The sequence below is a fragment of the Anarhichas minor genome, unplaced genomic scaffold, assembly GCF_050575085.1.
Source record: "Anarhichas minor isolate MPS153535 unplaced genomic scaffold, ASM5057508v1 ptg000003l, whole genome shotgun sequence".
Lineage (NCBI taxonomy): Eukaryota > Metazoa > Chordata > Actinopteri > Perciformes > Anarhichadidae > Anarhichas > Anarhichas minor.
The window spans coordinates 4,741,551-4,756,397 of NW_027466449.1; the positions used below are offsets into that span (position 1 = coordinate 4,741,551).

The window sequence follows — 14,847 nt, forward strand, 5'->3', positions numbered from 1 at the left end:
AGCAGCTGGTGTGCATTTGAGCACATCCCCATACAAAGAAAATGAAGGCAGGGTGCTTCAGGAGCTTTTATTCTTGAGGTGGATTCGACCAATCTCATGAATTGCAAATTCTGCTTCAGCACAAAGAACAGCTGTCCTACATTGTCCATATTCTTTGGCTATAGAAAAAGCATAGGTCCCATACAGAGACACGTGTTTCACATCGGCAGTATGTTAGTAGACAACCATCCGACGTTCTGACAGCATGCAGGGTTAAATCAGCATTCACGTGTTTTTGCATAGTAGCTCACAAACACATGCTGATACGATGCCAACTATAACTAGTTTTTTTCCAAGCGTTTTATTGATATACCAGTAATATCGGGCATACAAGCAATTCGTGTTGATGGGAGAAGTTGCAGTCGGCACGCTTTGTTATGCCACTTTGTAAAAATGGGGAAATAATGAAACCGCTTTTCTGGAGGTATTTAAAGTTGTTTCACTTTCACAGCGGTTTCACGCTTTCAACATTCCTAGAAGCACTAACAGACTACTTCTGTAAAGGAACAGATTTTTATCGCCGACTTTTGGGGCCGTTGAAACAACGAGAGGCGTCTCGTTCTGGGGACCTGTGGTCTTCCTATAAGCACGAGCGTTAGTGGTTTCCATTGGCAACCGGACCCGTGCTCACAGGAACACCAGCTCGCGACTACAGAACAAAGCCACGAGGAGTTTACCGTGATGTGAAGCTAGTTTCGGTAAGTTTCTTTTATCTTGTTGCTATCTCTGTGTCTTTCCACCTGTAACACTCTTTAAAAAATGACTTTGCTGCAGCTTTTGTTGTGTGCGTGGACACACCGTGTTGCCCTGGCAGCTCTGGGACCAGAGCTATTGAATTACACCAATGGGGCACAGGGTTTCTGTTCACGGGACCTTCAGGGACAGAACATGAACTGACACCGTCAGGGATTTCATTTGGTTTCGCTCAGGTTTTGGTGGCTCTACTAAAGCCAAATGAGCAGGTAGGCATGGGCTCGAGGATGCAATAAATTCCCTCTACACAAAAGGCCTATTAAGTTTACAGAGTGCAAAAAAAATCATTATATTAAATGTAGGCTTTTATTTTATTCATCTTGACCACAGTTTTTTTTCACTTACATTATTTGTAACATCACATTAGTGCATTACAATTTTTGCTTTAATAATGTTTTCATGCAATATTTTGCTATACTGTAAACGGCTTAAAATACACTGCATGCCAACATATGTGGTTTATAGTATATCATTTTTATAAAGCTTAATTTGTTATTTTGCAATGCGGGTGCAAAGCATGTTAAAACGTTCAAACATGCTTGACAGAAAGCAATTAAGTGTTTCTTGTTAATATTAGAAACAGTAGTAGGCCTGTTGCTAAATTGGGAGTTGCATCAGCACCACAGTCACGGTAAAAAAAAAAGAAGCTAAAACACCAGTTCCAGCAGTAAAATAATATTGAACCAGTTAATGCAATTAATGATTGCTGGATTCCAATTAGCTGCTTCAGTTTCAGGTTCATACTGTCACATTGTCCCGCGGTTTACTGGGACGCTTCAAAAGCGCCATCGTTAATGATCTTAGTAACACCTGTGCTTTTCCAAGTCAAAATCTCTTGTTGTGAGAAATGCCTAACTTTTATCCTCATTTCCTGTTTTGTAACCGTCAGGTGACATCAATGTCGTCGTCGCTGTGAACAGGTGAAGAGAGACGCACGGATAGAGGACGGCCTGCTGCCTGATCATGACTGCTGTGGTTCGACCTGGAGTCAATGTTTCAAAGCTATGTGAGGATGGAGACAAGCTCCTTGCGGTTGGAGAGCTGGGGAGAGCTACCTCTCTCTATTTGTCGGCCTTCCGGACTCACGCAGCCTCCACCGTTACCCACATGCGGAAATTGAAGTCAGGCCTGGGTGGGGTGATCTCAACTTTAGAAGGCTGGCTCGACAGTCACGGGGAGAACCACCCCGCCGAGGGTCTTAACAACAAAGGTCTTGCGGCTGTGTTTCTCTCCACACTCTGCCCCAACAATCTGTCAGCCACCATTTTCAAGATGGAGTCTCTCCTTCAGAGTGGCGGGCTTGGCTGTGAGGAGATTTTTGCTCGCTGCACTGCTCTGCTTGAGGGGATGCCAAACCCTCACCCACCAGATGTGACTCACCTAGTGTTGGAGGTAACTCGTGCCCTGGCCTGCTTGTTCTCAGAGCCTCACAGTGTCACGGGGCTGAAGCTTTACCTCAACGCTTACCAGAGGAACAAATCTGAAACCGCCACTCTGGTGAACAGCAGGCAAGCTCAGCACCTAAACAGAATAGTGAAGGCCTTTACACATCAACTACTGCTCATACACCCCTCTTTAATATTTGACAGCGAGTGTGCAGTGACAACAAAGGAGAAGGACAAGTTAGATGTAGAGACTTCTGCAACAATTATTGGATTTTTATTGGCTATTTCACCTGGCAGTACAGAAGTGCAGGAACTTCATGCAGCATATTTGTTTTTGACAGGCAAGTTTTGGGACAGTGCAGATGTGTACTCTGCTCTTTTGCATCATGGTAATTGTCAGAAAACCGGGAGTAGTACAGACAAGTCATTCCAGGACCCTCCCGAGAGGAGAGCCAGACTCCTAATCAGTCGAGCGGCTGCCTGCTTGTCGGTAGGTGGACGGACTGCTGAGGCTTGCAGGGATCTGGGGGAGGCGTTTGAGATGCATCCTGCCACGGCCCGAATTTATTTTCAAAAGCTGTTCGCAGATCATGGTACAGGGGTGGCTGCTCGCAACCACCTCCGTCAGCAGGCGGAGCGGGGCCTGTCTGGTTACAGAGAAAGGGTCCTCATCCGTCCAGACCTGCGATCCACCGAGGGAGTTGAGCTCCTGGACCCTGTGATCACTCAGTTACGGACTCTGTGCTATTTAGAGCCCGGCGGAGGAGGTAGAGAGCTGCGGGTGCGACTGGCCGACTGTCTTCTCCTCAGAGGGGAACACAAAGAGGCCCTCTCCATCTGTAGCCAGCTAGCTGCTGCCCGAGGTCAGCAGAGCTATCAAAACACGGTGCAGGTTCTCCGTGGGTATGCCAGACTTCTCTCAGATGACGAAAAGGGGGCGTTAGAAGACTTCAAGGCTGTGATTGAACACGATACTCCCCACCCGTCCAGCTGTGTGCGGGCACTCTGTGGCAGGGGGCTCCTGCGCATGATGGGCGGGTTAAACTACCTCACAGCTCTAGACTTTGTGACAGCCAGCATGCTGCACCCCCAGGAAACGGCCCTGACTGTTCGCTGCCTGGTGCCATGGAACTACCGGGGGCTGCTGTTTACTGTTTTACTGGAGCAGGGGCGAGTCATGCTTGAGGCGACGGGAGGACACCAATCCAAGTCCAGTTCCAGTGACGACTCCCAACAGCCCCAGCAGAGGGATCGGCCGCAGGCCCCATCAAAGAGAGACAAGGACAGAGCAGGGTATGATGTTGGTCTCCAAAGACAGCTTGACATGCCACAGTAAAGCACAGCTGTAAATATTAAAAGGAATGATGGCTGAATTACCTGCTTTGGTTTCAGATTGTGCATGCCTGTTCTCTGTCACACTGTCATGGCTTACTTGGGCAAACTGAGCCATCCTTAATGTTATTAACACCTGTGCTTTTCCTGCCATAGTCATAATGTGTGCTGTGAAAAAGGCCTTTGGGTGCGTAACCTATCCAAAAGTGGATATTAGCTATGCAATTTTTGGAAAAGGTATTTAGTTCTGTTCATATTTCAGGTATGATCTCTGTTTTTGATGAAAATCCTCGTTCATGTTCTCTCAATGAAATGCATTTTCTTGGTGTTACACTTCGCCCTGCTCCGTGCATTAGGACCCCTGCTGGTGTCCAGTCTCTGGCTGGTCTGCTGATGGAGCTCCAGCCGGGTGCTGATGGGTCTCAGATCCTGGCAGCAGATGCCTTGTACCAGCTCGGCCGGGTCGAGGAGGCCTACCGGCTACTTCTTTCCATCGGGCCTACCGGTCCCCGGGCACCCGTCCTGGCTCGACTCGCCCTGCTGCAGCTGCACAGAGGCTTCCTATATGACACCAATCAGGTAAGTAGGTTTAGGGGCGGTGGGTCCCAAAGATCCAGGGTTTGTTCCCACCTAATTAGGAACATTAAAATGTAACTATTATTCATTGTGAATATTAACAATTGTGTGATTGAGGCCATGTGAAGGTTTTACAAATGTTTCAATCAGTGATTTCACAATCCTAACTGTAGTTTCTGCGCATATAGCAGACACAGTTATCCATTGAAGATTTCTATATTTTGCACATTTGCATGAAAATAGAGAGGCCTGCATGTGTCCTTCTCATTTGTTCTACTCTTACATTCAATAAATAAGAAACCACAATGACTAATTTACAACCACGCTAATTAGATTTCATGATTTGTTTATGAGTTGATGTAACCATTTGTCAAACCTGGTGTCACAGCAAATCTATACTTGTGTCACCACACCAACCACAGGAAATAATAAAGCAGTCTAGTCAGCTGTAGAATCACCAGCATGTCCAGCACTAGAACTGTAAATTGATTCAGTGCTAAACCTTATCGTTTTTTTAAATAGAGCAACATTTAGTTTATTACCTACAATTCCACCCATATGTTACTCTCATAAACTTTACAGAGCTCTGACCTACAGCTATAGCTTACAGAGGTGTGACTGTGAATTTTCTTTTACTTCGATATAAAACACATTAAAATGACATTTTATTTTGGGGGTGTAAGGTGAATTGGATAGGCCTGTTTTGCTTTTTATTATTTTTAAACAGCTAAGAAATGTTGCAACACATTGTTATAATAGAAAGACAAAAAAATAAATTAGATTGAAGTAGGTGTTGTACATTAATAGAGTGGTCTCAGCCTCAAATGATCCATTGAACTGAACTGAATACCATCATTTTGTCATTCTTCTGAAGTGATGCAGTCACAACACAGTGGCGTGTCAGGTCAGGTAGCTTAATACATTTACATCTTTTACAGTGAAAGAGATAAAGATTACATATCCGTCTCTGCAGCTGCTGAAAAAGCTCATTCAGTGCGGCGATACGAGCTGCTTGCGCCCCCTGTTGGCGGTGGCTCAACAGAAGGACCGGGCTTTGCTGCAGGGTCACTGCCACTCTGCTGCTAAACGAATCCTGGAGGGCACGCGGGAGGAGAGCGACGTCAGGGAGGCTGTGGCATACCTCTCCATCGCTATCATCGCCTCTGGTGATTCGAATTTGATTGATGACATTCTGATGTTTGCTATTGGACTGATTCCGATTGTTGCCTTAATAAATAGTGGGTAATACTTTAATCTAGGAAGGATTAGTGGGATAAAGAGAAGGGCTGGCACAAAACAGAGGCTTTGTTTCTGTGTTTTAACTTTCAAAAATGCTGAACACAAAACAAGGAGATTGACTCTGTATTATTTAAGTAGAAGAACTTGAGCAGAAGCAATTATAACACTCATCACACATACTCTGTGGGTTTGAATCAGTGCTTCGTTATTTGGGAATATGGAAGATGTTAATGCCGTGAATGTTGTTCTTTAAGGTGGCGAGGCAGCAGAGTCTTTGCTGGAGAGAGCGAGGTGTTATGCCCTGCTGGGCCAACGAAAGACAGCCATCTTTGATTTCAGTGCCATTTTGAAGGAGCACCCAAAACACACCCAGGCTCTCTGCGGAAGAGGCTTCACTTATCTCATGCTGAACCAACAAAAGGTGCTCTTGAGTTGAAACGCTGTTAAAACCTACCGTCGCTCAGAGCTTGTACAGTATTTTGAACATTTCATTCCTTTTCTGCGACCTTCTCTAGACTTCAAGCTGCACGAGACATTACACATTAGTGGCTGCAACCAGTAGTAAAATGTCAATGCCAGTATCGCGCTTGTCGATCAACGTGGGCAGGAAAAAAGAGGCCAACGCTGTATCATTTCATGTTGGCAAAGAAGTCAGCAAACCTAACAACAGGAATAATTTGGGCAAAAGGGATCTAAAAGAAACACATTCAAATTGTGGCTGATAAGACAGATGTATTTTTACGTAGAAGTGTCTAAAGCAGCTGCATGTTCAGTGTAAATATAAAATTCAAACTGCTTCTTCCCCTCAGCAATGCACTCATGATATCCTGGCAGCACTTCAGATAAACATTGACATAGTCACCAAAGACATCCTGTCACTCAAGGACAAGGCACGGAAGCTGGTCTGCGATTGGCTGCATGAGTTCTGTCGGACCAATCTGTCAGACATCCTGCTTGCTAGTGCTGTCCCCTGCCATGAAGAGCAGCTCAGAGAGGCTTTTATAATCGGTGGAGCTCTGATGAGGACTGACTGCAGAGACCCCAGATGGCATCTCCTCTATGTGGACACACTTATAGCCAAAGGTGAGATGGGAACTTTGCCAAACTTGCTGCTGAAATTCGCAATGGGCTCCTTGATGTCGTTGGAAATGGTCTGGTTGGAGATAATAGTTTAAGCTGAGTAGTGTTTCCACTTTGATAAAGAGAACCACTGAACCTGGTGCCCCTTGTTTACAGTCATCTTTGCTCCTGATTTCATGGTCCATCTGCTCCAGGTGAAGTCAAGGCAGCGGGCGCTCATCTGTGCCAGGTGTTTGGCCAGGAGCCGAGAGACGCAGTGGCCCAGGCCAGGGTGGGTGTGGTGGAGGCCTGGCAGCAGAACTACCGGAGCGCAGCTCGCAGGCTTAGCAAACTGACTGAAAAAGATTCATCAAGTCTGGTCTTCTTACTGGCCCTGATCCCAATCAATCAGCGAAAACGCATGGCACAGGTAAGCCTACACGCAGGAATCCTAGATTCAGTTTAGAATGAGCACCATTGGCAGAGTTCTTTGTGCAAGTTATAGATAGACAGCAATATAGTCGAGTGTTGCCAAATATTTGCTGTCTAATTTGTGGTGTTTGAAACTGCAGTGACACCTCCATCAATTTAGGAGGTTCTATCTGAATCCCAATGAATATTTCATATGCTTAAAATGGACAGTAAGGTCAAAAAAGATTTAAAGGTCTGCATAACGTATGATGATGGAGAGCATCAATAGTTCATTTAAAAAAAATTAACAAGACAGGGCAACAGCATCTTTTCATGATCTGGTTAAAGTATTGTAAATTAGGAGTATTTACGTATCTATAAGTTGCATATGAATTGCTCGGCTTCTGTATTGTAACAGGCTGCAGCACAGGAGGCCAGCAGTGTGTCATCAGGTGGCCAGTGGGACCAGGCCCTCACACTCCTGAATGTGGCAGTACAAGCCGTGGGCCATCACAGACTCCAGTATCTTCGCCAGCGGGCTGCCTGCCTCGCTCAGCTGGGCCTACACGAGCGGGCCGTAGCTGACCTGGACAGAGTTATCAAGAAACACAACGGACCTGACTCCAGCCGCTCGGAGGATTCTCAAGTCTGGGCAGAGGACCTGTGTCGACGAGGCCGCAGCCTGGTGCTCTGTTCCAGAGAAGGAGCAGCTCTGGAGGACTTCAGTCGGGCCTTGGATCTCCACAGGAACCAGGCCATCCAGTGTGTGGAGGCTGGTCTGGGGAGGGTGCGTCTGGCCGAATGCTTCCTGCGGGGGGCGCTGCAGCACTATGGGGAGCAGCAGCTCAACAAAGCCTGGACAAGGATTGAGTGTGGCCTCGTTGTGGACAAGGAGAACGCAGAGCTCCGCAGACTGAGGGCAAGGGTCAAACGAGAAGTGGCCAGTCCCTGCAATGTCAACTAGTGTTGATGGTGAGAACCAGCTGAGCTCACTCAATGCAGCCATGTCAGTGACTGTAGGAACGATTACAGCACGTTTGATGGTTCTTTGGAGGTTTGTAGCATTAACAACAGTGTTTGTTATAGTATTCATCCACGTATTTATAATTACATCAAATCAGTATACTGGATATGAGAGGAGAATGTGAAAGGTCGCTATTTTCAATCCTATATTTTATTAACAAATTTAACTTTGGCACTTCAGACATTTTATAACTGAAACATCATTAATCATGAATTATTGCATGAATGTGAACAAAGCTGGATTGTGATGGTCAATATATGGTATGAAGCAAATCACGTAACGTAAAATTAAATATAGTTTAATTCAAACAATCACACCTAGATAAGATATATAAGAAAGTGCCTCGTGTGCAGGTTTTTATGCTTTTGAAATGGAGAAGGCACGCTTTTCTTTAATCATATCCATGACAGAAAACACAATTTAGAACACATAAACACAGAAATAGAAGTAAACATTGGAATTCAGCCTATTCCACTTACATTAAAGCATGCTTAAACACAAGAACAAAATCAGTACTTTAGTACCCTTCTCAGTGCACCTGAAGGACTTTAAAAGGAAGTTGAATACAACATTTATGTGTAACTTGTGTTGAGAAGTTCCATGTACTTTGGTATTATGCCAACACAGTGATGTATTGCGGTTCCATGTTGCCGAAGTAGGATTTCTCCCACTCACTCATGAGGTCGAAATGCAGCGGGCGATCACAGAAGTTGCAGGAAGCTGTGGCCGGGCAGTTGAGCAGGAGCCCCGCCTCCTGCCACACCTCCACCAGTTTCTCTGTGAATGAAACATAGACAGACACTCATGAACAATGAACAATTAAATGCCAATATTTATTTCTCTTTTACTTCTCTGTACCGGCCATTGTCCCCATTTCACTCGATTGGACATTTACTCTGATAATTTAAGGATCCCCACACTCACCCACAAAGTACTCCATCATGGCGGGGTTGTGATGAGGAGACGGAGCCAGCCTCAGCAGCTCCTCACCACGAGGCACTGTGGGGTAGTTGATGGCCTGAACATAGATGTTGTGTTTCTCCAGCAGGATGTCACACACCTTGGTGTTCAGCTCAGCGTTGCCTACCTAGAAGATGGTTCATGAAAGTTGATGTGAGGCGTTTAGTGCATGCTTTTTATTAAACACAGTCAGGTCATACATGTACGAATCAAAGCCATTATTGTGATTAACTGGGTCGATGGATTCAAGAGTATGCCACTGGAAATATTATAGAATTTGTATGTTTCCATATAATCATATGACCCATTGAAAAAATAAATTGCAAATTGATTAATTAAATGTGCATTTAAATGCATTAAAAACATGATAGTCCTAAATTACTTTAAAAAATTGTATCACAAAAATAATTCAGTTTGAATGGAAATGTAATTATTTCACTGGCTTCTAATTGCTTTTTAAAGATTATACATTGGATCATAGTTACACACTGAACAAGTCTAATTATTGCGTTGACACACTCCGGTCTCCATATGTTCGGTGTTGTACTTGTGGAGTTTTAGAGGACTCAATACTGCAGATGTTTTGACTTGTCATGGATGTAAAGACTCAGGTGTTTGTAATATCATTAACGACGGCTCCGTTCCATTTAAGTGTCCCAGTAAGTCAGCCGACATGCACAATACCAGGACCCCGAAAGTGAAGCAGCTAAATGGAGTTCAGCCATCATTAATCTCATTACTACACAGCGGTACTCATGAAAAGGCTACAACTCGGATGTACAAAATGGCATGCAGCACTGCTAAACCTTCCTACCCGTATGGGGATGATGTGGCTGGGACAGTTGACCACAGGTAGGCCCTTATCCATCAACAGCTGCCTCATGTGTTTGACGTTCCTCTGGTGAGATCTGCGGAGCACCTGCCCCTCTGGGCTCTTCAGCACCCGGACAGACTCCAGAGCTCCAGCCAGGACCATCGGGGGCAGGGAAGTGGTGAAGATGAAGCCAGCAGCGAAGGAGCGCACCGTGTCAACCAGGGCGGCGCTGCTGGCGATGTAGCCTCCAACACAGCCGAAGGCTTTGCCTTGAACAGCAACAGACAAAGAGTATGTGAGGTGAGGAAGTCATCAGTAATGGGAGGTGCAGTTATTTAAGTACAAATATAACATAATAACCTGAGTATTTCCACTTTTACTTTACTTTTTCCACACTAATACATTTCAGAGGGGACAAATTGTACTCCATGAATTTACTTGACAGCTAAAATATGCTTTGATGCAGATAAAACTACCCAACAGTATATAAAGTTGTTAAAAAAATAATTATTCTAATAATAATAGCAATAATACAGTTATAGAACATATACAACAATATAACAGTTGGAAAATGGCAATTCTGCATATTTACTCTTACTCTCAATATATATTTATTAATGAGACTTTTACTATTTTAAATGCTAATTAATCGTGATTATGTATTCTTTCAATGTGGTATTGCTACTTTTACTAAAATAAAGAATCCAATGGATACTTTCTCCAGCAAAAAATATGTCATGCATTATGACATATTTTATATATGCACAAAATTCATTGTTATGCATGACACATTGTATCAACATATTCTGTTAATAATGAGAATATACGTTTACTGTTATACCTGCAAGTCTCTAATATTATAGTTTTGTAGAGATAAATGATATAATAAATTGACAAATCATTGATTGTTGTTTCAGTGCAAAATAATGACATCACAATAATGTATCAAATTGTACTGTGAGTTTTGTGCACTGATACACCACTATTAATTTGTAATTTCAGTTTGAGTTTATCTTTTGTTTATAATCCAGGATAAGTTTACTTGATATTTACTTGACAGGGATTTTGACCTAAAACCCTACAGTTGTCATAAAGCTACACACTAACCCGACTCCCTGACGAGGGTTTTATCGGTACGACCAGAGAGGGAGTAGAGCCGGCACCCAGCTGATAAAACCTCTGGTTCTTCTGATGAGAGCTCACTCCTCTCCTGCCCTCATCTAAACTCCAGAGCAGTATCATGCTTGTTGAGAGATATTGCTGCCGTGTTGGCAGTATGACAGTGTCAGTTAGGGCAAAATAGGAGTTCGGCCAAGAAAAGAGGCAATTAAACTGAAGCCGGTTGCCTTGCCCTTTCAGTGTCTAATAGTAGTATTTTAAAATGTAGTATTTTTCCTCATACGTTTCAAACCAAAATAGAGATGAAACAAAACAGTTGGTTTACTTGTATAAAAATGTCAAAAGGAGAAGAAAAAGATACTCACCTAAGGTCCCAGAAACAATGTCAATCTTGTGCATAATGTTGTCCCTCTCTCCCACTCCAGCTCCATGGGCTCCGTACAGGCCCACAGCGTGAACTTCATCAACAAACGTCAGAGCGCCGTGACGATGAGCGACATCGCACAGCTCTTCCAGAGGACATATTGCACCTGAAGGGCCCCAGAAAACAAGGTGTTATAATAAGAGCTGTGCAATATACATTATTCAAACAGCAGGAAATGCATACATCAAATGTCATCACTGTGTAACATCTAGATACTCTATGTTTCAGAGAGATATTTGCACTATTCACAAATATCGTTAGCATTTATATTCACACATTTAAAAAATCCTACTGGATATGGTCCAAGTCATCCATTCAGCGTACTTAAATGTTGTGCTTTATGGAGCTGTCAGCGGTGTAATATCACACAGAGAAATATAGCTGATCTCTCATGGATTGACAGTAATGAACTCGTATGTCAATTTATGTTTCACTTTTTTTTATTATCTTAAAGCATTTCATTTTTAAAACTACAAATATATTTTAGCTTAGCTGTGAGCTGGAGATAACCACACAGCCACCAATGTATAGTAAGCTTAGATAACTCCACTCTTAAAAAGACACACATTTATATATATTTTTCTTTTTAAAACTACTGTGTGCATCATATTACTCAGATCAGTCAGAGTAAATATATATCTCTGAACTCTTGATCAAATTGATTTATATCAAACCTAATATACCTACATGAAATCTAAATGATCTCCTCTATCACTCCATGTTAACATTCCATAGTACCCACCGTCCATTGAGTGCACGGTCTCGAATGCCACTATTTTAGGTGTCTTGGGGTCTGAGCGTTGCAGCAGTTCCTCCAGGTGTCGGCTGTCATTGTGGCGGAAGATGAAACGCTTCGCTCGGCTGTTGCTGATGCCCTGAATCATCGATGCATGGTTCCCTGCATCAGAGTATATCTCGCACCCTGTGTGCCACAGTGAACACACAGTGAGACCAGGGGAGATGACTTCCCTCTAAACAGTATCAACCCTCAGATAGTATCACTTTTTTCTACAATGTATGAAACAAGAAACATGGGTCAGAGGTCAGTATTCACCTGGAAGCATCTTAGCCAAAGTGAAGAGGGTGGAGTCATTCGCCACGAAGCAGGAGGAGAAGGCCAGGGCTGCGTCTTTCTGGTGTAGCTGGGCCAGCTCCTTCTCCAGAGACACATGGAAGTTACTGGTGCCTGAGATGTTCCTGGTCCCACCAGCTCCTGCACCGTGCCTGTCCAGAGCATCTCTGAGAACATCCAGAACGAAATGATAAAACGTTCAGCTGACGTAATCGAATGCATCTGCAAACATGAATTATTAGGCCTCTTCATTAAAAGGCTTCATCTCCACTGTGTAAAAAAGAGATTCCAAATGACGTTGAGTTTTCCTTCTTTCTCCAGAAAACCTACAAAACTCTCCTTTTACCTGATAGCGCTGAGGACCCGAGGGTGCCGACTCATTCCCAGATAATCATTGCTGCACCAGACAGACACCTGGGAGCCTTCCCGACCAGAGACGGAGTAATCCTCAGCAAAGGGGAAGACCTCAGCGCTCCTGTTCACGGTCTTGAAGACTCTGTATGTGTGATCATTCTTTTTCTCAGAAATCTTCTCAATGAAGAAGCGGTCATAGTCGTAGCTGGGGCCAACTGCAGGGGGGATAGTTGTGGTTTTGAATCAATGACAGCATTCAATGAATATCTAATCTAATCTAAAGATACATGTATTATTTAACATTAGAGGTAAAACATACCCATGTTGTCTTTGAGGAGGTTGGTAAAAGTGTTAGTTTGAGATGAAGTTGGGAGGATTGAATCCTTTAACTCCTTCAACAGAGAAGTCATCAAACCTGTGCAAGAGGAGTGCAGGTCTGTTAGGGTGAGATGTTGCTATTTTGTCTTGTATGTTCGCTTCATCACATGATAATTCTTCCTACCTTCTGGGACGTCCTCCTGTACTTCAGGGCTGGCTCGGACTATCCCAAACTGAGAGGTGACAAAGGGGCAGTCCTTCGATACAGACACAGCCACCTGCGTGGCCCTCTGAGCAAACAGCCTCCTTTGGTCCAATGTGGGAAGTAGGTGACTCTTCTGTTTGCTGGGTGAGACGTTCACGTTGGCCTCCAGAGAGGCTGTGCCGCTCACACTGATCTGGCGAGCGATGATGGGGCATCGATCGGCCAGAGACATCAAGGAGGCTCCAGTTCTCCTCAAAGCTGGCTGCGGCGCAGACTTTAGGAAGGGGCAGTGATGAAGGAAGGCAGCCATTGTACTGCAGCTGTTCTTACTCTGAGTTAGGACAGAAGACAGGGAATTAACTTTATTCCACAAAACCTCCGAGGCTTATGCATTAAATCTGTAAAGAGTGTGAATATCATTGCAGCCAGGACGTGTAAAAAAAAAGTGTAATGGTTTTACGTTTGTCTTAAGAAATTGTTGCTCAAAACTCAAATCTCATCTCTTTTTATAGTCAGTTGATGACTGAATTTGAAACTCCCGTCATAGTTACAAAGTTAAACATGTTCAGAGGGGCCAGAAATGTATGCAGTGGCTGAGTTTAGCTACAGAGAGCAGTCGGTGCCTCCTCCAGGGTGCGGCAGGTTGCTGCTGCTTATCTTAACTCTGCAGGCGCTCAAGTGCTGACGCCATCAGTTGAGGCTGATACCCAATAATCCTCCATTAAACACAGCAAGGATGCATCTACTTCTTTTGATGAATAACTTTTATCTCCCTGCTGTTAAGAGTTTCTTAAACTCAGAGGACAAAATGAATGTTGGATGTAATTAATAAAAACCAAATGATGACTAAAAAATTCATGATTCCAGATTATAATTTGCCGATGAGGACGTCTATGTGTAGGTTATGTTAAAGGCCAGCTGTATCACTTCCCTCACAATCTCCCGCGGTCAGCAGATTAGGCAATTCTTGGAATATGTGGCTTTCTCTTATGTGGTTAGATGTTATCTTTTCGCTGGTCTGTCAAAGACCGGAGTCTTTTTAAACACCACATGCAGGTCAAAAGTTTAATCTTGGTGATGTCTTTGTCGTTGTTGAATACGTTTAACTATTAATCACGTGCTAAAAAAAAGAAGACACATATCCTTTAGCTATATGCTGTAGTATCCACATCTCATGGTTCTTCTCATTGACTGTCAGAAAAAGTAACTTAGGGATGGACTGTGTGTGTGTATGTGTGTGTGTGTACAAATTTACTATTCATTCATGTAGTGTGTTGTCTACTACATGGATGAATAAATACAGCATGAATACATAATAAAATGTATGATATATTCCTTGCTGTATGTGTCATGTATAACAACAAATATTATGTTATATGGCAGTCTAATAAACAATAACACTGATTCTAATAATACTCATGATAGTAATACTACCACTACTAAAAATCTAAATAATAACAGTAATGCTGATAACAACAACAACAACAACAGCAACAGCAACAGCAACAACAATGAAACAGATGAGAAGTTAAGAAGAAGCTCACCTGTTGACCTGCACTGAGGACGAACTTCAGAACAGCAAATAGACAGGTCAGAAAATGTCAACAGTTATGAGTCAGATGTTGAACAGCATTATGCAATCAGCTCTGCTGTTACAGGTCTTAGCTTTGGGGGCCACCCAGGGAGGTGTGTGTGTGTGTGTGTGTGTGTGTGTGTGTGTGTGTGTGTGTGTGTGTGTGTGTGTGTGTGTGTGTTCAGTATGG

General features: G+C 43.6%; 2 protein-coding genes across 2 annotated transcripts; one reads left to right on the forward strand and one right to left on the reverse strand.

Annotated features, from left to right (window-relative positions):
- The first annotated feature begins 99 nt into the window (after nt 1-99).
- ttc34 (tetratricopeptide repeat domain 34) lies at nt 100-8,977 on the forward strand. The gene is made up of 8 exons (XM_076094540.1): nt 100-737; nt 1,682-3,470; nt 3,866-4,088; nt 5,059-5,251; nt 5,579-5,745; nt 6,134-6,407; nt 6,599-6,813; nt 7,213-8,977. The coding sequence occupies exons 2-8, from the start codon at nt 1,756-1,758 to the stop codon at nt 7,756-7,758; spliced, it is 3,333 nt and encodes a 1,110-aa protein (XP_075950655.1). The 5' UTR covers nt 100-737; nt 1,682-1,755; the 3' UTR covers nt 7,759-8,977.
- On the reverse strand, nt 7,950-14,785 carry LOC142952679 (5-aminolevulinate synthase, erythroid-specific, mitochondrial-like). The gene is made up of 10 exons (XM_076094551.1): nt 14,629-14,785; nt 13,064-13,415; nt 12,881-12,976; nt 12,554-12,776; nt 12,190-12,374; nt 11,878-12,057; nt 11,077-11,241; nt 9,593-9,861; nt 8,743-8,905; nt 7,950-8,595 (listed from the first exon to the last, which is right to left on the reverse strand). Exons 2-10 carry the CDS (start codon nt 13,392-13,394, stop codon nt 8,432-8,434), a joined length of 1,776 nt encoding a protein of 591 aa, XP_075950666.1. The 5' UTR covers nt 13,395-13,415; nt 14,629-14,785; the 3' UTR covers nt 7,950-8,431.
- Between the last annotated feature and the right edge of the window lie 62 nt (nt 14,786-14,847).